Source organism: Ctenopharyngodon idella, chromosome 21, assembly GCF_019924925.1.
Source record: "Ctenopharyngodon idella isolate HZGC_01 chromosome 21, HZGC01, whole genome shotgun sequence".
Taxonomy (NCBI): Eukaryota; Metazoa; Chordata; class Actinopteri; order Cypriniformes; family Xenocyprididae; genus Ctenopharyngodon; species Ctenopharyngodon idella.
In genome coordinates, this window is record NC_067240.1 from 26,409,424 (window position 1) to 26,434,352 (window position 24,929).

Below are 24,929 nucleotides of genomic sequence, written 5' to 3' on the forward strand. Positions count from 1 at the left end.
ATATGTTGTTTACAGGGACTCTCCATAGGCGTAATAGTTTTCATACTGCACAAACTTTTCCACTAAAAAACTTTTATGAGGAAATGTTTTTGTTAAGGTTCTTGTTACAAGCCAAAGAACTCTAAAGTGTATATTCCTCAACTGTGCATAGTGTTGGGGTAAAAACAAGGTAATGAAACATGGTTTGTCTAGCACTGTGACATATCTGTATATCTGTGGGGTAACAGCATTGCCAACCACAGCAACTAGGCCCGACGTCACATACAGGCAGAATTTCCTGCATAGGTGGTGTAGTTTCTGAACAGACATATGTTTAGTCACTCACAGAACAGCAAGCAAACCACTCACACAGGTAAGAACGCTATTCTTTTCTTGGTATCTTTGCATTTGTCCAATAGCAAATCAACAAGTTGTAGGAAAGATCGAGTAAGATCCTGTCAAAATACAGACAATTCTTTGACCCTTTCCCCCTATGCTCCAGTAGGACCACCAAAAATCTCTATGTGTCAAGATTTTTGAGGAGCAGTGGACGGCAAGTGTACACCAATATTTTGGCTTTCACAATGCTGCAGGAAGGCAATTTAACCACGAACGAGTCCTGCAAGATTCATGATGGCATACTTTCACTCTTCTTGCCCATTGGCTACATTTTCATCTTTTGCATCGGTTTGCTCTGCAACACCGTCACCCTTTACATATTTTTTCTTCGGCAGCATACAGACTCTTCCATGGCCGTATACATGCGACACCTTACCCTGGCAGACACTATGCTGGTCCTGTGTTTGCCTGTCCGGGTTTACTACCGCAACAAAGTAGGTCCTTTCTACTTGTGCAAGGTGGTGGGCATCTTCTTCTACTTGAACATGTATTCCAGCATGCTGTTCCTCAGCCTCATCAGTCTGGATCGCTACTTAAAAATCATCAAGCCTGTTTGGGTCTTCAGCATCCAAAAGACCAAGTGGAGCCACATGGCAAGCTACATCGTCTGGGTAGTCCTCATTTCAGGAATGATCCCCTTTTTGACAAACAACAGTCTGAAACATCCGTGCGACAAAGTTTGCTTCCACTTCCACAGCAAGGGGACTGTCGATGGGACCATTAACCTGACAACAATGGTGCTCTTCATTGTTTTTTATGTGGCCTTTCTTTGTTTTTATGTGAAGATCACTAATAAACTCAGGGCTATGTCCATGGGTAATGGTGACCCTAAGGCACAGAGTCGCAAAAAGAGGGTCATTATAAAGACTTTCTTGGTACCGTCCATTTTTACTTTGTGTTTCTTGCCTTACCATGTGATACGGATCCCATACGTTCTGGCTCAGATGAATGTGATCGGGGATCTTCATAGCCAACAACTGTTGCACATCTTAAACGAGAGTACTTTGCTACTGTCTGCTCTAAATAGTTGCCTGGACCCAATTGTCTATTACTTCTTATCCAGTGCGTACAGGAAAACCATACTCTGTACCATTCAGGTCAAATTTAAAAACATGCATGCTTTAAACAGAAGGAGAATTAGCATAAACCGCTCACTTCCTGAAATTCAGTCTTAACGTGTGACTTTTCCATTTGTGACTTTCGACGACTACATGAATCAGATTTTGTAGATTCAACAAATTGAAATATTTAGTTAATTTAGTTACACTGTAAAAAAATAAATGTATTTTTACAGAGAAAAAACAGTAGAATTTAACAGTAATATCACTTTTTGATAGGAACAGGGGAATTCCATAAAAATGCATACATTGACACCAAATGTACATTTTACCTGTTGTTCAACTGATTATAGGCTATGTGTTACTGAAAAAAAAAGGCATTTTCCTTTAATTAAAAGTAATTGTTATGTATTAGTAACCTTACATGTCCTTAAAAAACGTTCATAATGTTTTTTCAGAGTTAGGAAAAATGTTTTTTACAGAGAAAAAACTGTAGAATTTAACAGTCATATCACATTTTGATCAGAACTGTGAATTTCCATAAAAACGCGTACATAGACACCAAATGTAGCCAACATTTTGTCCACTATTTAACTGATTATAATATGTGGGTCCGTGTACCTTCAGATAATTTGTTTTCTCGTTTTTGTCTTCTAAACGGAAAAATGAATAAACCATTCATTTATCACATATTCGACCCTCCTCATGAGCATAAATAAACAAATCTCAAGTTTTTTTTAAATATATTTTTATTTTCGTTTTAATCACACTTCGTTCCAATCCGCCAAATGGAAAAACAATAAAACCAAAATGGATAAACAGCTTGAATATTCGATCTATACATGGGCGGGAATAAAACGCCCCTTTCTGCTGATTGGTCAACCAAAGATCAAGCCGCGTCATCAGTTCTTAGCTCCAGAACTCAGCTCAGCGCAACAGAATATAGTAACCTGTATCTATCCGATACATTTGTACGGATTATTACAGAGTTTATTGCAACTACATTTAATCTCTCTCTCATCAAACAGCCAGACTAATAAATGGCTCGACACAACCCGTGCCAGGGCAGAGCCTAGACATAGCTTTCTTCTGTGTACACATAAATTCGCGTGCCGTGAAATACTAATCTATCGTATTAAATAATAATTTACGTTGCAACTGCTCTCACAACTAGCCAAACTATTTGGCACACTTATTAGCCTACTTATTTAGCTGACCAACTCTCAAAATCTGTGTGCCGGAGGCTGCGCGCCTCCTGGAAAGAATGCATAAGCTAGTGAAGCGCAGAGCAGAATCGATTCAAGGGTCAAGTCAAGTCATCTTCATTTATATAGCGGTTCTTACAATACAGATTGTTTCAAAGCAGCTTCACAGTGATAATAGGAAAATTAATAGACAGAGTTTGGTTTGGCTTTACAGCAGCTCTAAGATAAAGTTTATCGAGCTAAAGTTTTTGATTGAATCACTTCCGTTGTAAAAATCATTAATTATTAACTTAGGGGACGCTTAAATGACACCTTTTTAACTGAAAGCAGAACAGAATCAGAAACTTTTAATGCGTTCTTGCCGTTCATTTACGTGTTTAAGGGTAGACTATGAAAGAACACTTTGAACAATAAAGCCAGAGATGAATATATATTTTGTTATTATTATTTATTGCCATCTATTACCGTCATCAATTAATTAGTCAAATAAGGCTACCTAGATTTTTTAAATAGCTATATTTTATTAAATATAGGCCTATGCCATCTTTAAATTTAAAATCTTAAATTTAGTCAATAAAATTAGAGTTTGATACTATTTGTTTCAACCAAAGGCATCTTGCGCTGCAGAGGCATAGCAGCATCTGAAGTTGCTTTTAGATGTATTTACATAATTTAATGCTGCTCAGAGAGGTCCGTAAATACATTCACACAGCAAATACATAATGCAATGACATTAATTTTATGTTTTAAACAAAATGCTTTGAATACAGAAATATGAAATAAATTACAAGATGAAACGAATATGAAATATCGCCAGTAGGTGGCAGCAAGTCACTGTGTTAATGAATGAGTCATTTTATTTAATCGATTCGCTCGAAACGCTGATTCATTCAGTATTAAAAAGGCTGTATGACTGGTGAATCACTCAGCCGGTTTGTTCAAAGACTCGGATTCATTCACGAATTAACTAGGCTACTCGAGTCGCACAATGATCTGTGACTTTGCTTTAGAAATTTAGCTGGCAGAAAAAATAAAACATTGTTTTGAGGGACATCAATTAATACTCAGTGTTAATGAAATCAGTGTATTGCTCAAAACAACAGTCAGGACTGCTGATCTGCACTTGAACTTCACTACAATGTAACTACATTCTCTCTGCGCTGTTCAGTGAGAGATGAGAGAGAGATTAAATGTAGTTGCAATAAACTCTGTAATAATCCGTACAAGTGTATCGGATAGATACAGGTTACTATATTCTGTTGCGCAGAGCTGAGTTCTGGAGCTAAGAACTGATGAGGCGGCTTGATCTTTGGTTGACCAATCAGAATATTCAAGCTGTTTATCCATTTTGGTTTTATTGTTTTTTTCCATTTGGCGGATTAGAAGAAAGTGTGATTAAAACGAAAATAAAAATATGAAAAAAACGACTCGAGACTTGTTTATTTATGCTCATGAGGAGGGTCGAATATGTGATAAATGAACGGTTTCTTCGTTTTTCCGTTTAGAAGACAAAAACGAGAAAACAAATTATCCGAAGGTACACGGACCTATGTGTTACTGGAAAACGCGTAATTTGTGGTGGCACGGGTGAGTAGCCTACGTCCCCACCACGTTTTCAAACACCTTACTGCACGGATGTACCCAATAACGATTTTAGGTAGCAGAGCACTCATATCATTCGTTTGTTAAAGAGGCGATCGGGCGCTGGAATGTTTCTGAAAACATACTGAGTGCTCGTTGCCGCCGTTATTAGTGACTAAAGGCAACAGTCAGTGTTCCCTTGTGACGCGCACAGTTCACCCAGAGGAGCGCTTAACGCTATTGCAGAGACCCTGAATTTGTTGTGGTGAAATCACAAAATAAAATGCATACAAATGTGTTCGTATTCTTGATAAACAATCATGGATTAACGTCTTTGGTTTTTATGAGATAAAAAAAAAAAAAAACTTATACGAGGTCGGATTCGAACTAAGAACCACAAATTTTTTCGACGAGGATTCAGCCACTAGCCCATTGAAGCTCAACAGCCATTCGTCTGATAAAAAATTTGATCTGTCAATAAAATACAATCAATGTATAATTGAAATCGATTTCTGTGCATCATGTTATTATTTTTTTCTTTTTTTTTTTTTTTTTTTTTTACAATCGTTATTGCACATATTCTATAACACCTTGTTGGCAGAGGCCATTTATAGTAGCTCCACCCACCAATGTCTGGTTAGCGTAGATAACACCAAAAAATACAACAAACTACCTAAAGTCTCAACTGGCGTAGGGTGTAAAGCATGAAAAATTTGTGCTACAAGCGACCCGAGTTCAAATCTGTCTTATGCCGAACTCATTCTCCTCTCTTTTCCCAAGATTCGTTTTTAAATTAAATTCGTTTTTATTTTTTTTTACATAATTTTTAAATTGATTATTAAAATCTTTGTACACTCATGATATATTAAGAAAGCAAGAGAGAACGAGAATAAAACAGCTAAACTTGACTGAAACATTTGCAAAAGGCCTAAAACTACTGAGTAGGGATGGAGAAATGAAGCCTCTTAAATCTTTGAAGCTTTTCTCTGAATGTTTCGGGAAAAGTTTCAAAGCATCAAGAGTGTCGAAAACAGTGCCATCTTGTGGCAGGTAAAATTTACAGCAGCCATAAACCTGAGTGCGCAGCTCCGTTGTTTTATCCATTAAGCACAAACAAAAGCCTGACGACGCTAAATGAGTTCAGATAATATAATTCACATATTAAAGTGTGGCAATAAATTAAATGTAACAACAAAAACAATAATTCTAATAATTCTAATATTACCTTCTGAGTTGTTTAAGGCAAGTAAATTGTACTGTTATTTTATTGTTTTACCGGTTATATGACAGAACATATGACAATGTAATATTTTTATATATATTTAAAATATTAGTAAATGGATTTGAACTTCGTGGTCTGGGTTCAAACATTCCGTAACGCAAAGTGAAGCATTCACATGAATGGAAAGAAAGTGAGACAATATGTATGCACATTTCGGGACAAAGCCGCTCGGAGATAACGTTAAAAAACAGGAAAAGGAACAGGAAAGAGACAGTCGATCAGTCGATTTGGACAGCATTAGATCGTTCCCACCAACGCAATAATTGATTCAATAACGTTTTGCGGACAGCAAAAAAAAACAAAAAAAACAAAACAAAACAATAAATGTGTCCGTTTCTATATTTGCAGGCGTGTTTTTTTATTTTTTTATTTTATTTATTTTATTTTATTTAATCATGCAACGAAAAGGACGGCCTAACCTCACTCCGAACCGCTCCGAACCTTACTGTGACATGAGCAAATCAGGTCCTGCAGAGACCTTGTGTGCGTTGCCTGTTTTAGCCAATGTGTGGCGCCAATAACTCTGTTTACATCCAGTCACGCAATCCCATCGGAGCAACTAACGTTACCTTAATTTTTGTGCCAGCACGGGAATAAATGCTGCGTTTTCATCTCCACTGGCAGGTAATATCTTGATTATAATAATGATGAACTTAAGCCTTGATTCGTGTCGCGTTTTTCTTAGAGCATTGTTTAAATCAAAAATGGTTTACTTCAAAGACAGGACAACAACAATCCACAACACGGTATGCAATTACCGGGAAATATTTTGTATTTTTGATGTTTAAATCGTCTCCAAAATCAGAACTGTGGTCTGTGGTACGTTGTCTAAATTTATCTGTAGTAACCCAAATTTAGCTACCCTCTCATTGTGTAAAATTTCTTTAAAAAAAAAGAAACATTTCTCAAGGGCACGGGGAGTAATGCGCAAAAATTGGTCAACAAACGGAAGGAAGAAGGACACGTGGAAAACGGTATGCTTGTTTAACCGCACTTTTACTAATTAAAATTCTTACAATTGAGATGTGTAACCATTCTCTCTCTCTCTCTCTCTCTCTCTCTCTCTCTTCTCTTTTTTTTTTTTTTTTTTTAAGGGACCATCGATGCAGAATGAATTGGAGTTGTAGGCCTACCCATTGGTCTGTCCAAACCCTTGTGTGTGGAAGACTTGCAATGCAATGATATTAATTAGATTTGTTGATGTTGTGCTTTATACAGAGATTTATAGAATAATGATATTTTGAGTAGGCCTGTCGCGATAGTCGATACATCGACTTATCGCACGATATATGGACATGACCTCGATAATTTTTGGTGACGCGATATATTGCCCATTATGTTTACACAAAAATAAATGTAACCGACATTTTGCCGATCGTGCTGCCTCTGTCATCTCGTCAGCTCTCCGAGGCGAAAGCGGCGCTCAGCTCCTTCATACACAGAGCTGACATCGACAGGCGGAAAAATGCGCCATTCGAGTCATTATAGTGTTTTCCTGACAACTACAGGCAGTGTGGAAGAATAATGCACTCAGTTTCCGCAATCTACTGGTGCAAATATAAACATGATAGCGCGAAATGGTGCATGCTCACAGCTAGTTTCACACAGGACGCGGCAGTCGCGAGCGTCTAGTTCGTTTTCATGGAGAACGTGTTTTTGCATTCCACTGTGCCGTTTTTCCATGGAAACGTGTTTGTTTGACTGTTGCACTCGCGTCTTTCGCAGCATCTCTTGCATGATGCGGCGCTAAAACGCAGCGCTCAAGTTAAAAGAAGTTTTTCAAACACGCCTCTAGAAAAACAGATAACATAAACCTAGATAACCTAGATAACATAGATAACAGGCCATATCTGACTGCTAAATCTGTGTCTTTGTTCATATGGACATCTGACAATAGCGTGCACCCTTACTTTACTGAGAAAATAAGGTCAGGGAAAAACCTGTAGATGGAAAATCTCCATATAAGTGCCTTTTGTGCATTTGCAAGTGTTTTTTTCTACTTGTTGTTTTGCAGTTTTTGTTAGCAAAGGTTTATTTATTATTTATTCAACATTATTACTATTTTTTTTTTTTGACGCTTAAATTCCAGTATCTAAATATTCTTAAGAGTTAAGTTCATTGTCATTTGAAAGTGTGTAGGCCTACTTGCGTTATTATGCTGTTATAATATGATTATATATTCAGTGACATAAAATGGTCTTAAAATGACAATAATATCGCATATCACAATTATTCTGGGGCAATATATAGCACAACAAAAAGTAGTTATCGTGACAGGCCTAGTTTTGAGTTGTCTTGCAGGGTATTTTGGGCTTTGCATTTATTTTTTTATTTATTTATTTACTTTAAATGTAATAAGTTTATTTACTTTAAATTGAATAAGTTTAAATGTTTGAATTATTTAATATTTTACTACGTGTTAGAACCTAATGATACTTTTAAGCAATGTACAAATGTTGGCTGTTTTTAGTTTTTAAGATTATTTTTTTAGTTTTTAAGTTATTTACAACAGAAACTGTATTGCACTAAAGGAAAATAGAGGGGGACCAATTAATATTGATTGTCTGTAATAAATTCATTTTTGTGAGTGTGACATATTTACATGATACATTATAACTAACAGCCTTAAAACATCACAGATGAAAAAAAAAAATTGCCATAGCTTAATGTAAAATGACAGCTGGAAGCCATAATCATGATACCATATGTTATATTTCAAATCATTGCAACTCATTTTTACAAGTAAAGCATTTAAACTTAGGGTGGAATTTTTAAAATAAAGTGCTGCACATGTAATTCTAAATTATGGTCCATTTCAGTTCATTTTTTTTTTAAATATTGGCTGACACATGTTATTTTAATTTACAGTCAAAATCTGTTAAACAACGATTTAAACTTTATTTCAGTTTACAGTCAAAACATGCTTTCTTAAGTAATGGGTTTACATGTTATGTATATCTATAGTCAAAACTGGTTTAGTCAAGTAACTGTTTAACCATGTTTTTTACATGTACAGTTAAAACATGATTCATGAAATAAGGGTTCAAACATGTTATTTACATTTTCAGTCAAAGAATGGTATTTAATTTAATGGTCTATGCATGTTTCTTAATTACACAGACAAAACATGTCATTTCAGATTACACTTTAAGCATTTTTTTTTTGGATTGTATAGTCAATGTACCATTTCTCATATTGCTGTGTAAACACGTTACTTCAGTTCATGGTGAACTAGAGCAGTGGTTCTCAAACGGCTTTACTTTGACCAAGATTTTGTGGTGGTCCTAAAAATAACAAAATGGTTTCTCTGAAATTAAACATAGATTTATGTATGAAACTGCACAGGCCCAACATGTACAGTTCTTAACATGGTATAATAAAATGAGTGTTTGATTACTAAACGTGTTATTTCAATGCTTTTATGTTTTCTGCAGCCACAAATTAAAATTAAATCATCATATAGAATATTTAGCAGAAAGTTTGTGACATACTGTAAATATGATGTGTTATAGATTACTAGTATCGACAACTAAGACAATGGATAGTGATGGGAAATACAGTTTGTCACACTTTAACTCCTGTAAAGTATATATTTCCCATTATGTTCAATTGTCTTAGTTGTCGATACTAGTAATCTACAACATACTTCATATATAATATTTTATTAAGACCATATTAATATACATAATTCTCTTTGCCTTCATCTGTGTATTATCTTCATGTTTATTAACGCTTATGTGTTGTTGGGGATGTTTTCATCCACTATGGGGTGTTTTTGAGTCTTAATTTGGCCACAACTTTCTCTGTGTTTAAGCAAATGGAATTATTTTTGGTGACAAATCTTATTTTGATACATATTTTGGGAAAATGCTGTGAGAATTTTTAAAACCTCAAAAATACACTGTATTGTGTAATACACAATACAAATTTACTACCCTTTCGTTATGTTCGTGGATGAAAACATCCACTAAATTAAACTGCTGTAAAAATGTATCAGATAAATATTTTTTTTCAAATTTTTTTGCTTAAATCTGTTAATCAACCTCAGTCCTGATCAAAACTACTAAATGTTTAAAAAAAATCCAGGATTTTTACTCTTTTATTGACAAGTTTATAAATGATGTCACTGATTTGGGGAAAAAAACACACAAAATGACTTATTTTCAATATAAAAAGTGATTGAGGACTGGATTTTTTTAACCTTTATCACAGTCTTGGACATGTGAAAGATTAGTAACAACATTGGTTTCGATGCATTGTTAGTTTTTGTGCAGCATCAGATTTTAATTTTTTCTCCCTCATTTACTGTTCGTGGCTGTTTTTGCCCCATTGACTTCCATTATAATGACATTTTTTGATTGCAAAGCCATGACACCATATAATCAAGCATTCTTGATTGTTGGTGGTTTTCCCTGTTGGGAAGAGGTAAGATTTGTAATTTTTACAGTTGATCACCAGGTGGCACCATTAACCCTTTAGATAGACCTGTGCAAAAAAAAGCTTAGATTCTGGCTTTTATGTGGAGTTATATGGAGTATAACAGCATATTATAGTGTGCGTGTGTGTGAGAGAGTGAGAGAGAGACCTTTGCGCACTTACCTTGATGCGTCTGAGAAAATCAAAATATGCACCTCAGCTCTCAGAACTACATGGAGTAAACAAAAACAAAGTAAGTGTATTTATGCACCTGCTGCCTTTTGATGGTGAGAAGTACGGACGGCCTTTGTGTGAAATGCTTGTCTTTTCTTGATGGTAAAGCCAGTTTAAAACCTTAAAATCCTTCAGTGATACACTTTTTCATTTTTTTCTATAAAAAATCTACTCTGCATCAGATTTATGAACATAATTTATTATGAACCAAAGTGCAACAACTCCAGTTTCTCATTGTGCGGCGCCCATGGAGGTTGGTCATGCTGACAATGAGGTCAATCGTCTCCTCCATAAAAAACAGATTGAACACAGAATCCACGTTCTGGACCCTTGCAATGGCATAAAGGCAGGAACACACGGACAGTTTTTGTTCCTCGGCCGACTAAGTTTTCTCAGTGTGTTCCACACTATCGGCTGAAGTTGGTCCTCGTCAGATTTTTTTCGGCCGATTCGGCATGTTGAATCGGCGTCGGAGCTCGTCGTCCGTCGGGCCATCTGATCATTCTGATTGGCTGTTCAGCTACTGCCACCTGCTGGTACGGAAAGGCATTTCATCTTATGCAGGCGCAGAACGGACGTGCTACTTGGCCGTCGGCTGTAGAGCTGTAGACCCTGCCGACGTGAGCCAACACCGAAGTCTGCTTTCGTCGCCACTAGTTTATCGGCATTGGCACACACACACACACACACACACACATTATAATATGCTGTTATACTCCATATAACTCCATATAAAAGCCAGAATCTAAGCTTTTTTTGCACAGGCCTATCTAAAGGGTTAATGGTGCCACCTGGTGATCATCTGTAAAAATGACAAATTTTACCTCTTCCCAACAGGGAAAACCACCATCAATCAAGAATGCTTGATTATATGGTGTCATGGCTTTGCAATCAAAAAATGTCGTTATAATGGAAGTCAATGGGGCAAAAACAGCTGTGAACAGTAAATGAGGAAAAATTTAAATCTGATGCTGCACAAAAACTAACAATGCATCAAAACCAGTGTTGTTACTAATCTTTCACATGTCCAAGACTGTGATAAAAGGTAAAAAAATCCAGTCCACAATCACTTTTTATATTGAAAATAAGTCATTTTGTGTGTTTTTTTTCCCCCCAAATCAGTGACATAATTTATAAACTTGGCAATAAAAGAGTAAAAGTCCTGGATTTTTTTTTAAACATTTAGTAGTTTTGATCAGGACTGAAGTTGATTAACAGATTTAAGCAAAAAAAATATATTTATCTGATACATTTTTACAGCAGTTTAATTTAGTGGATGTTTTCATCCACGAACATAATGAAAGGGTAGTAAATTTGAACAATACACAAGGGTTAAAGAAAGTTAGTAATTGATCTACATTGTTTTCATCTTGTGAACTACCACATCAGTTTGTGACAGCTAGAGTGTGATAAGAAGACAGACATTAAACTATTTGAATGGAAGAGTAATTACAATATTGTAAATTGAATTAGACAACAACATAAATTGAATTAGCGCTAAGGCTAACAATTGTATTTTCAATATGTTTGTAAAAGGTTTGTTATTCATTCTCTACATTAAGATGATACTGCCTCAGAGTCAACTCAAAAGAGTCAAAGTGAAGGTATAGTGTGTGCTGTCTTCTCTTTTAATTGGATATTGGTAACAAATGGATTATTTGTATTAACAAGCAAACAATTGATAACTTGTTTCTTATATTGTTTCTTATATTTGCCAATGGGATCATGCTTCAACCTTTTATATGTGTTATTGTCATTGAGAAGTGTAAGTATCTTCTTGTGATAATCCTCTGTATTTAAAGGGGGACTCAGTCATATTTCAAATTCACTGTTTTGAAGTTAGTCGGGTCAAGTCCAACAACAAACGTCTAACCAATCAGCATCAGGGGGCATATGACGGTCGAGGAGAGAGAACAAGCAAGAGGGAGATTTAAAAATAATTAAAAAAAACAAAAAACTGCAGAACGAGAAATGGGACACAATACAAAACAGCTCAAAAGAATATCACTGGAATGAAGATCATCACCGCTTTATTTTTCGTGAAGCATTTTGTTGCGCGTCAGCTGTTATAAACAGACATCCACTCATTTGCGTGTGTAACAGCAGCCAGATAGTGAGAGCTGTGCAGGTAAACCACTGTGCACTGATGGCTGCTAAATAATGAGGTGTTTAGTGTCATTGGTAGTGCATTCGAGACTGACTCAGAGCAGGGTGGTTAGAATTGGAGTGTGAGTTTTGGAGGCGGAGCAATGAAGAGAGGGGTGTGTTTGTTTGGGTTGATTTCAAATATCAACAATGTCCAACAGCATAGTTCAAATACCACTTACTGCACCTTTAACACCACTGTACATCCCTTATCCACTGGAAGGATTGTGATGTTATGATCCTTGCTCAAAGAAGTTAAAGCGTGTTTCTACTGTTTACTAAAATTAGGAGGTGATGGCTTAGCAATAGATAGAGTTAATCAAAGATGGGCACTCGAGTTAGTGACTCGGACTCGAGTCGCATTTTAATAGATTTCAGACTTGACTCGACACAAAAGACTCGTGAATATTTTAAAAACGACTCAAGTCTTTTACCCTTAACTACTGATATAATAAATAAAGAATTTTTGTTGTATTTGAATGGTTTTATAATATCTGCGTCACATATATTTCCCTATCTGTCGTGGTAGATCGGACTCTTGTCATAGAATTTGATTACGTATGTTCGTGTATTGCGCGTAAACTCCGAAATGTCGTAAGAGTCCCATAAAACATGACTGGAGCCACTGTGATATGTTTTTTTTCGTTTGGGTTTAATAACATGTCAGATCAGCTAGATGCACAGAATGTGGGAAATTAAAGACACCAGAACGACAACATAAAATTTTATGAGACATCGCATCCACAAAGGTTAGTTACATTAACTCACACAGCTAGCTATTATACTGTGGTGTCGCTGCGTGGCTCATTTGGATTTCCAGCCTGTTAAAATATGTATAAAATATGAATATGAAAAAAAATCTAGCCTTTAAACCTAGCACTACGTTTTATCATTCTTTTTGTATTATATGCAGCTTTTCTCTTTCTTAATGTGTCCATAAGAGAGAGATATAAAGAGATGTTAATCCATTTATTACTTAAAGCTAATATTTTAATGTATCGCAATCAGCATGTGTAGAGTTTTCTATTGACATTCTTAAACATTGCGAGGTTTGATATTTTCTGATGATGACTGTCGTCAATAACAACGAAGCTGTATAACAAACTGCTGTATCACAAACCGTGACTCACTGGTGCCATCTTGCGTCCACTTAGCGACTGTATTGAAAATGACTACTCGTGTTGCCAGGACAATTGTTTTGTACGCAGTAATTTTTTTTTTTTTTTAATGACTCGAGACTCGACTCGGACTCCAGTGATAAAGACATCAAACTTGACTCAGACTCCAGATAAAAGACTCAGGAATATCTCTGGAGTTAATTTAAATTTTTGCGCGAAGCTGTTCAGCCTCCACTTCTGGAATGCTGTTACTCTGAATATCAGATTCTGTTGCAGTAAATAATTTCACTACTGGAACCTTGTTCTGCGCTGTTGCAAAGTTTAAACCTTTGGGGCAGAACTCGGCATGTCCTACAACAAAAGAAACTGCTTTCATGATCATAAGTATGTTTGAGACATCATCTGTCCTACGCCTATAATGCTGTTTTAGATACTATGCCACGGCACTGTGTCACGGCTGCTGTTCTTTTCTCCCTTTTGCCCTGTGTTGTGCTCCCTCTATAGGTGCAATGCAGTACTACGTGGAGTAATCAGGTGGATTGGGTACACCGGTGCACAGGTGTGCCCTGTCTAGATAAACATCCTGGCATGCTTTCATGGTGCTGATTTTTACCTTGTGCTGATCCCTGGCCAGGACTGAGATGTAAACAGGTGCTACCGCATGCTTGAGAGGCTTCGTAGCCGAACTTTTTGTGAACTTTTTGTGACTAAAATAAATTTGTTTGTGAAAACGCCACTCTCGCCTCCTCCTCCTTCTTGTTCCTCCCTACCAAGGGTGTAACAACTGGGGGCTCGTCGCTTCTTCCTAGGAAAACACAACCGTGTTTATATTTGGATTAATTTGGAGTTTTGGTAAGTGCTTGGCACTTTGTTTGAAGGGAAGGGGAGAGGTAGATTATGAGATTGAGATCAGAGTTTGTGTGGTGTCCTGCCTATTTTGAATGCGAATTCGAAGGCTATACTGTATTATTTAAGTGTTCGCTCAGTGTCGTTAAAATATAAGTTTTTCATTATTTTAATAAGCTATCATTGCTTGTCTTCCGCTTAGGAATAAACTGTCCCCAGGTAGGTGAAGAACGTGTCTTCGGACACGGTGTTTATTATTTTAGTTTGTTATTTTTGGGTGGCTCGGGGCTTAGTTGCAGTTGTCTCGGGAGCACATCCGAGGTTTGGGGGATTACTCGTTAATTGGTAGTCTTCCCCAACTTGCGGGATTGAGTGCATAAATACCTGGTCTTGGGCCAGCTGAAGATTAGGGTCTACATTATTTATGGGGATGGTTTAATTTCTTTAACAAGCCCTGATAGTTTTATTTGTTAAATCTCCGTGGGAGATACTTAGTTTACACTGAGCATTTATTTTTTTTTTTTTTGAAAATTTGTTTGTTTTGAGTTACTGTGAAGCTTTTGAAATTCCTTTGTTTTTGAGGTTGAATAACACTTGCAGTATGGCCACCGAGGTTGAAGCATTTGTTCATGCTCCATCTGAGGAATTGTTAGATACAATGACTAAAGAACAACTTTTAGAGCTATCCGTGCATTATGAAATCGAGTTTTCCGCTCTTCAAAGAAGATCCAAAGATGGGATAAAGCGTGTCCTTAAGGCCTCGTTATTTGATCTAAATGTTTTGGTGGAGGCGCCTACTCCTCCGCTACCTGCTCTAAGCGCGCTCTCGTTCGAGGAGCAGAAAGAATTACTACTTATACAGCATGAGACTGAACGCGAAAAACGGTGTTTGGAATATGAAAAAGTACGTCTGGAACAAGAGCTTGAGGAAAGTCGGCAACAACTAGAATGACAGCGCATTCAGGTCAAACGGTAACGTTTAGACCTAATTAAGGAAGGTAAGCTTGTGGGGGCAGCTGTCGAGGCCACCTCGCCCAAGCTAAATGTCGCCAATAGTTTGCGTTTGGTCCCGCCGTTTAACGAATCTGATGTAGATACCTTTTTTCTTCTGTTCGAGAGAGTTGCTGTAGCCTATGAATGGAGTGATATTGAACACGCCCTGCTCCTTAAGTGTGTTTTGACTGGCAAGGCTCAGCAAGCAATCGGTTGCGGACAGCCAAATTTATGAAACTGTTAAGTCGGCAGTTCTAAATGTTTATGAGTGCGTACCGGAGAGCTACCGCCAGCAGTTTCGTACTCTGCGGCGAAAATCTAACCAGACACATGTCGAGTTCGTTAGAGATTTAACACTGCAGTTTAATCGCTGGTGTATGTCGACAGGCGTTGCAACATTGGATGATCTGACTAATTTAATTTTATTAGAACAATACTGTTACGTACTCATGGTGTCTAGGGATTGAGAACGTAACAAAAGTTTAAAATAAAAGTGGTTTTAAATAAATTAAATAAACGAATAAATGAGAAATCACCTTTTCCTCTATCCCAGCACTTTTCACCTTTTCAGTTAATAATTCTCACAAAGGTTCACACATTTCCCCTCCATTTCAACACAATATAAAAGAACACCGAACCAAAGATATACTTGTATTAGTTTTATTTTTCAGGACTTAACAAAAGCCAAAGAGTGTATCTAAAGTATATACAAATGTCAGGAAAAACTTAAATAACCAAGGCGTCGGGAGAGAGCAAATGCCGAAGACAACAAACAAAACAAAGTCTTACTTAAGTTTAACAAAGTAACTTCCCTACGCAAAAATAAAATAAAATTAAAGACAATATTCTTACCTCTCTCCCTGACTAAAGAAAAACAGGTGAAAAGTTTAGAAGGGGTATAAACCCAAATAAATCGGCACCCATCTCCCTACACAGGTTGACAGAGCCAGACTCACACATCAACAGTAACGTCGTTGTAACCACACTTTAGATTTACATTTCACAAATTGCTTAATAGCAAATAGAACAACCGCGGTGCTGGGATAGCGGATGAGGGATCTCTCTCGAGCTGTGTCTTTCTGCTGCTTTATATCTGCGGCACTCCGTGTAGCATGTAAGCCACGCTGCCGCTAATTGGAATCAGCTGCGGATGATTTGGAGCGCTGCTTAGCAGAGAAAGAGAGAGAGAAAAAGAGAGAAAGCAAAAAAGGAGAAAACACCACAAAGACATCCAAAACATACACAAATTACGTAATGGAACGTAACACCCCCACCATTAAAATCATAAACAACCAACGTTGTTTATGATAACCAGTCATTAAATCACTTTGACAATCACATTGTCATCAAAGAGACAAATCTAGGATCTGGACAACGCGTCTGCAACAATATTGTCTGATCCTTTTTTATAGCGAATATCCAGATTGAATTCTTGAATGGCTAAAGACCACCGCATAAGGCGTTGATTTAAGTTAGACATACGTTCAAGAAAAATTAACGGATTATGATCTGTGTACACTATTATAGGGGTCACACTACCACCTAAGTATACTTCAAAGTGCTGTAGTGCCATCAACATTGCCAATGCTTCCCTCTCAATTACACTGTAGTTCTGCTGACACTTTGAGAACTTTTTAGAGAAATAAGAGACAGGATGCTCAACACCGAATTGATCCTCCTGCAGCAGGACCGCACTGTGGCTGAGGCATCAATCTGCAATTTGAATGGGGCATCAAACTGAGGGGCTTTGAGTATAGGGGTACTACAGAGCAAATCTTTTGCGACATTAAAAGCATGTTCACAGCTGGGTGTCCAGATAAATCTTTTTGAGGTGCTTAACAAATCTGTTAGTGGTGACACAACAGAGGAAAAGTTTGGACAGAAAGCACGGTAGTATCCACACATTCCTAGGAACCTTCGAAGTTCACGTTTGTTAGAGGGAACAGGGTACTCAAGGATAGCCGTTATTTTGGCTTCAACAGGTTTGACCACCCCCTGGCCAACTTGCTTACCCAAATAGGTAATTTTTCCTTTAGCGAACTCACACTTAGCAAGGTTCAGGGTCAAGGAAGCATCAGCTAAACGCTGAAGTACCTCTTTGAGGCTGGATAAGTGTTCTGTCCAGGTAAGTGAATGGATAACTACATCGTCCAAGTATACTTCACAGTTCTCCACATCTGACAGCACTGTATTCATTAACCGTTGGAATGTGGCGGGAGCGTTTCGCATCCCGAAAGCCAAGACAGAATATTGCAGCAAACTGTCTGGAGTGACAAAAGCTGATATTTCTGATGCACGCTGAGTCAGAGGCACCTGCCAGTATCCTTTAAGAAGATCCAGCTTCGTTACATACTTGGCATTGCCCACCCTGTCCACACAATCTTCCATCCTAGGAAGCGGGAAGGAATCGGCCTTAGTTACATTGTTAACTTTGCGAAAGTCAGTACAGAAGCGATAGGTGGAATCAGGTTTTGGAACGAGGAGGCAGGGCGAACTCCAAGGACTCTGACTCGGCACCGCAAATCCATGCTTCAGCATATACTCCACTTCAGCCTTCATTAGGTCACGCTTTTGAGGATTCACTCGATAGGGATGCTGTTTGATCGGGGACGCATCTCCAACATCAATGTCATGGGAACAAACTGTAGTTTTTCCCGGCACATCTGAAAACAGACTAGGGAATTCATACAGCAAATTAGTCAGTTCATTAGCTTGACTCTCACCAAGATGAGCAAGATAAGTCTTCAAATTGCCTAGAATGACAGAATTCTGTAGTCGTGTGGAGGAAACTTGAACTTCTCTGTTACCCAGTCCATCTTCTTCCATGGTGTAGCTGGAAACCATAGCAACAGTTGAAGTTGGCACACTCTCAATCTCACACTTTTCATTATTTGCAGTTGTGTCACACTTTGTTTCACTTTTACACTGTGTAGTCACATATTTTTTTAGCATGTTGATGTGGCAGACACAGCTTTTGCGTCTGCGGTCAGGTGTGTCGATGATGTAATTTGTGTCACTCACTTTCTTTTTAACTACGTAGGGACCAGTAAATTTCGCCTGGAACACAGAACCAGGGATAGGTAAGAGAGCCAGAACCGAATCGCCAGGCTGGAAAGATCTGACAACAGACTTCTTATCATAGCGCGTTTTCATCTTGCTTTGTGCTGTTACAAGGTGTTGTGCTGCCACTTCTCGAGCATGTTGCAGTCTCTGACGAAGAGACTGGACATAGTCAGGAATAGTCATAGGGGACGGATGTTCAGCCAGCAGTTGTTCACTTAACAATTTTAACGGTCCTCGTACCACATGACCGAAGACAAGCTCTGCTGGACTAAACCCCAGAGACTCTTGCACTGTCTCTCTCACAGCGAACAGAAGAAAGGGAAGACCCTCGTCCCAATCTTTTCCTGTCTCAACACAGTAACTCCGCAGCATCGTTTTTAGAGTTTGGTGGAACCTCTCAATCACACCCTGCGACTCTGGATGGTAAGCACTAGATACCTGGTGATTTATGCCAAGCTCCTTCAAAATCTGTTCAAACATTCTTGACGTAAAATTGGTGCCACGATCTCTTTGAATTGTCTTAGGCAAGCCGAAAGTAGAACAGAATTTGATCAGTTCTTTCACAACTGCTTTGGCTTTCAAGTTACGTAAAGGAATTGCATCAGGAAAGCGTGTTGCAGCACACATGATAGTAACCAAATACTGATGTCCTGCCTTGGTCTTCGGCAACGGGCCAACACAGTCAATGACAAGTCGTTCAAATGGCTCACTCATGACAGGTATTGGACTAAGCGGAGCAACAGGAACTCTCTGGTTCGGCTTTCCTGCAATTTGACAAATTTTGCAAGCTTTACAAAAGGCAGACACATTAGATTTTATACCAGGCCAATAGAAGTATCTGGAGATTCGATAGAATGTCTTCGTCACACCCAGATGACCGGACATTACGTGTTCATGAGCTAATTTTAACACATGCGTGCGATAGCCAATAGGTAAAACTATCTGCCTTACCTCCTGACAATTCTCATCCTCAACATCTGGTTTCCATCTGCGCATCAGCAGTCCATCATCCCAGAAATACATCACTCCTGACAAAGACCTTTGCCCAAGATCTGCAGCTTTGATATTCTCAGTTAGTGTTGTGTCTTCTCATTGTGCTTTCATCAACTGTTCTCTGCTCACTGTTAAGGGGATGTTGAGCTCTGAAGTGGAATCATGCTTTAGCCTAGGCTCTACAGACAGTGTACCCTCTACTGGAGTAGATTCAGGAACTAAAAAGGAATCAGCAAGATTTACCATTTCGTTGAACTTCTGAGCTTGTGCACGGGTCACTGCGCATGCAGGGAATGCTGAAGGAAACAAAGCAGAAAGATCAGATTGCTCCTTTTCAATCGGGGTATGCGTCACCATTGGAATAGGAAGAACTTTGCCACCTGCTAAATCATTTCCTATTATTAAATCTACACCTTCCACAGGTAACTGTTTACGGACACCCAGCTTGAACGCTCCACTAACCAGATCTGACTTCAAATGAACCAAATGAAGAGGCACATTAACACAACGCATCTCAATACCTCGGACTAATACATCAAAATCAGTGTAAGTATCAGCAGAAAATGGTAAGCAACGGTCAAGAATAAAAGATTGAGCTGATCCAGTATCTCGAAGCATGACAACTGACTTAAACTCAGCATCAGGGATCTTTCCACATCAGCTGTGCTTAGTTTTGGTAAAGACTGAGAAGGTGCTACACTTTTAGTTTTCATATTCTTCTGCTTCCACAACTGACAGTCTGCAATCAGATGTTCAGGACTCAAACAATAGAAACATTCTCGTTTCTCATTGTTGACAGATTTGGTTTTACGTACACTCTTGGAAAAGTTTTCCGCTCTAACAGGGCGCGTTATACGAGACATTACATTCGGCGAATCGACTGATCTCGGAGCAAAACTTGCCTGTTGCGCTGCGGAAAAAACCGCACGATGTGTCAAAACAAACTCGTCGGCCAAAACAGCTGCGTTAGACAAACAAACGACTTTTTGTTCGTTCAAGTGAACCACCAAATTCTCTGGCACACAATTCTTAAAGTCTTCTAGCAAGATTAACTCCTGTAACTGTTCCAGGGTCGTTATCTTGCTAGAGGCACACCACTTATCAAAGAGGACTTTTTTCTCCCTCGCAAACTCTACGTAAGATTGTCTGGCTGTTTTCTCATGTCGCCGAAATTTTTGTCGGTATGCTTCAGGGACAAGTTCATACACACGCAAAACCGCCGCTTTAATTGTGTCATAGTCAAGAGAAGATTCAATTGGCAGAGCAGAACAGACTTCTTGTGCTTTTCCTGTGAGACTACACTGTAATAATAGGGCCCACATATCTTTTGGCCACCCTAACTTTCCTGCGACTCGCTCAAACGCAACAAAGTAAGAGTCTACCTCCGCTTCTCTGAATGGTGGTACAAGTTTAATATATCTACTGGGATCAAATGGAACATCAGAAGATGCATGACCATGCCCTCCAGCGAAAGGACTAGCTACAGTCGATATAGGAGAGGAAATTGATTGAGTTTTAGTACGTGGTAAAGGGACTGGTTGCGCAGCCACGCGCTGAGCTTCTAAAGCTAATTTTTGCAATTTAATATCCCTTTCAGCCTCCGCTTCAACAGTTCTCAATTTGATCATTTGAGCTTCACACTCCTGCTTCTTTATTTCCAAATCCAACTCTTTTAACCTCACTGCTAACCTAGGGTCTTGCACAGCCATAGCGTCCGTGTCAGGTGGATCTACATTATCCAATTCTTTACTTGCTGTAACTTCGAGTTGTTCTTCACTATCCTCTCCACTATCATCGCTTTGTCTTGGTAAAATTCCCTCATTTACTAGTTTATCATACAGCTCTTCCTTAATGACCTGTTTAGTAGCCTCTCTATGGACATTAATCCTAAAGAAGTCTGCTATCATCAAAAGCTCACTCTTTTTACAGCGATTAAAAACTTCAATAGTAGGCGCAAGCGTAAACGATTAGATCAAATTCCATCATTTAATCTAACACTCTCTTCTTTCACCCAAAAAAGAAAACAGCCAGCAATCTAAAGAGAGGGAAAGAAAAGTGTAGGATACTCACCAGAGCTGCGAGAGGTCACGGGTTCAAATCCCGGACGAGCCCCCATTTGTTACGTACTCATGATGTCTAGGGAGCACTTCCTGAAACTGTCGCCACTTACATTGCCGAGCATGGTGTTAAGACCGTTTCCCAGGCTGCACTGCTGGCTGATGATTGGGAACTCATCCACAAGTGCCGCGCAGAAAAAGTCAGAAGCGAACGTCTCTCTCACTCACGCGGAACTCCTCCGTTTGTTCCCATGAACCTTGTGAGGCGTCCTGCAAAGAATCGGTCAAATATGTACGATTCTACTTGTAATTACTGCTTGGAGAAAGGGCATTGGAAGTCAAACTGTGCTTAAATCAAAAAGTGTAAGTACAAAATTTCCTAGGCCCGCTTTGTCCGTGAAGCCCACGACCCTGGCTGCTTCTGTGCCTGTGTCCGCCCGGGGCGTTGTTTTGACTGAAATGCCTGTCGTTGCGTCTGCGAGTGTGTCGGAAAACCAGGGATTATTTAAACCGTTCATTTCTGATGGCCTTGTATCACTTCCAGGTAACGATAACAAGTAAAAATTCTCAGAGATACTGGGTCATCAGAATCATTCATTTTGGAGTCCATGTTACCATTCTCGGCTGAGTCGCACACAGGTAACTCACTTTTAATTTGCGGGATCGGGCTGAATACGTTGTCTGTACCCCTACATAGGGTTACTCTAACTTGTGACCTTGTGCAGGGTGATGTGGAGCTTGGCGTGCGGCCTGTTTTGCCTGTCGATGGCGTGACGCTTATCCTTGGAAATAATTTGGCTGGCGGACGCGTTTGGGTTAATGAAACGCCCTCTCTGGTCGTTACTGACATGCCTTCCTTCAGTGGCCCTGATGTGAGTGCTCAACAGGATCCCAAAGTGTTCGTTGCCTGTGCAGTAACTCACTCTGCTAGCCAGGCTAGAGCTGAAGTAAAGCCCAGGGAGGCTGAACAGCTCTTTTCTTTGACTGATTATCCGCTGACCATTTCTTGCAATGAATTATCAAGGGAACAACAAAGTGATGAAACGTTAAAACCCCAGTACGAACAAGTCGTCGACAATGCTGAAATTCAAAACAGAGCAAAGGGTTATTTTATTAAAGAGGGTGTTCTACTGAGAAAGTGGTTCCCTCATGCTGGCGATTGTATTGGTGATCCCGTTGTCCAAGTCGTAGTGCCCAGAAAGTTTCGATCATTGGTTCTTAAAACTGCCCACGACCGGCTCGAGGGTCACGCTGGTATAAAGAAAATGTATGACAGAATTCTCTGTTACTTCTACTGGCCTTGCATTAAGAAGGATGTTGCCAGTTTTATTAAAACCTGCCATACATGTCAGCTCACTGGCAAACCAAACCAGTCGTTAAAACCAGCCCCTCTGCATCCTATTCCAGCAGTATGCCAACCATTCGAGCATCTCATAATTGATTGCGTCAGCCCGCTTCCACGTTCGAGAGCTGGAAGTGAGTATTTACTGACAGTGATGTGCCAGGTCACGTGCTATCCGGCCGCTTACCCATTGTGCTCCATTAACATGAAATACATTACAGATAATATTAATAGAAATTAACACCCACCCATCCACCGCCTCTCCGTCTGCCTGATACGCACCACATAGGGAGGAATACTTATGTAAAAAAAAAAAAAAAAAAACCAGGAGTGGAATGGATCTTAGATCTAATTCAAGTTAAATCAACATCCCTTTCCTCCAGGTCTCCTCCATCTTCTCCCCTTAAATATCTTATAAAGGGATCCCAAGTTTTAGCAAACTGTTGTCTCTTATTCCTTAGACAGAGCCGTATACGTTCCAAATGTAATGTATTTGTGAGTTTGTCAAGCCAAAGCTGGAAAGGAGGTGGCAGTTTATTATTCCAGAATGTTAGAATAAGCTTTTTGGCCGTTAAAAGTCCGTAGGAAAAAAATCGTTGTTGAGACTTGGACAGACAGAGCTCATGTCTTGAAACACCAAAGACGATTAAAAACTCATCTGGTTCAATATGTTGCCCAGTGATTTCAGAGATGACACCAAAAATCTTGCACCAGAAGCTTCGAAGACTGGGACATAATGCGTAACTGTGAAGCAGGGTCGCATCTGCCGTCCTGCATTTGTCACATTTTGAAGAGACGCCGGGAAATATTCTGGATAATTTTGTCTTAGAGTAGTGTAGTCTATGCAAGATTTTGAACTGGATGAGGCAGTGTCTGGAGTTTATAGAACATCTATTAATCTCTTCCTCAACTCTAATCAACTCATTGGAAATTTCTGACCCTAATTCTTCCTCCCATAATCTTTTGATTGAAGATGTAGCAGGTAATTGGGAGGCCTGGAGAGTATTATAGATGTAGGAAATAATTTTCCCTTTACCAAAATAGTCCTTAAGGCAGGTGTCAAGACATGAAGGGCTAATTGTTGCGGACCTGTTTAAATAGGATTGTACATAGTTCCTGACTTGCAGGAACCTGAAAAAATTACTTCTATGAAGTTTGTATTTTTCCTGAATTTTTTCAAAGGACATAAAGGTACCATCTTGATATAAATCGCTTACTGTGTGGATTTCTGCATCTCTCCATTGATGAAAACCTTTATCTAGAGTGGAAGGTATAAAAGAGGGGTTATCTGCGATAGGAATTAATAAGGGTAACATCTCCACCCTGAAAGGAGTTCTAATTTGTTTCCAAATACGAATGACACTACTAACGACAGGGCTATTTCTGTAAATTTCTTTTTTACAGCTTGTTGGTGAAGGAATCACAGCACCAAGATTGTACGGGGTACATTCGTCCTGTTCTAATCTGAGCCAGTGTAGTTGTCCGCTTTCATCATTTAATATTATTGATATAATTCTGAGGTTAGCTGCCCAGTAATAGCAGTGGAAGTCAGGAAAGGCAAGACCCCCTACATTTCTAGGTTTGGAGAGATGTAGTTGTTTGATTCTATGATTTTTATAATTCCAAATAAAGGGTAAGATAATTGAAACTAGTTGCTTAAAAAAGGACTTGGAAAGAAATAGAGGGGCATTTTGAAACAGATATAGTAATTGCGAGAGAAAAAACATCTTGATGGCATTTATTCTACCTATTAATGAAATAGGGAGAGTCCTCCAGAATTGAATATTTCTTTTCAATTTTTCTAAAAGGGGGGCGTAGTTGGCTTCTCGTAGCGAGCTAAACTTCCTAGTTACCACGATTCCTAGATAGGTACCCTGTCTTTAGCTATTTTAAACCGAACTGGGAACATTTGTGAAAGATCTTTAAGCCCAACTGGCATGAGTTCACTTTTCTATAGCCTGAAAAAGAGCCGTATTGTTCAATCACTTTTAAGATTACAGGGATACTGGATGCAGGTTTAGTCACATATAATAAGATGTCGTCTGCATATAAAATTTTTTTATTAATAGTTGTTTTAGTATGGAGCCCATGAATTCTCTCATCAGAGCGAATGGCTTCTACTAGAGGCTCAATGGCTAGGGCAAAAAGAAGGGGAGAAAGTGGGCAACGCTGACGCGTGCCCCTAAATAAAGCAAAAGATGGAGATAAAATTCTATTT

The 24,929-nt window shown here is 38.8% G+C and overlaps 1 protein-coding gene and 1 long non-coding RNA gene across 2 annotated transcripts in view; both read left to right on the forward strand.

The window, feature by feature from the left end:
- The window catches only part of LOC127504122 (uncharacterized), a 1,137,365-nt gene that overhangs the window by 415,182 nt on the left and 697,254 nt on the right, over window positions 1-24,929 (forward strand). The window lies entirely within an intron of this gene.
- On the forward strand, window positions 490-1,826 carry LOC127504106 (P2Y purinoceptor 14-like). Its single transcript, XM_051878540.1, has one exon. It carries the CDS (start codon window positions 564-566, stop codon window positions 1,551-1,553), a length of 990 nt encoding a protein of 329 aa, XP_051734500.1. The 5' UTR covers window positions 490-563; the 3' UTR covers window positions 1,554-1,826.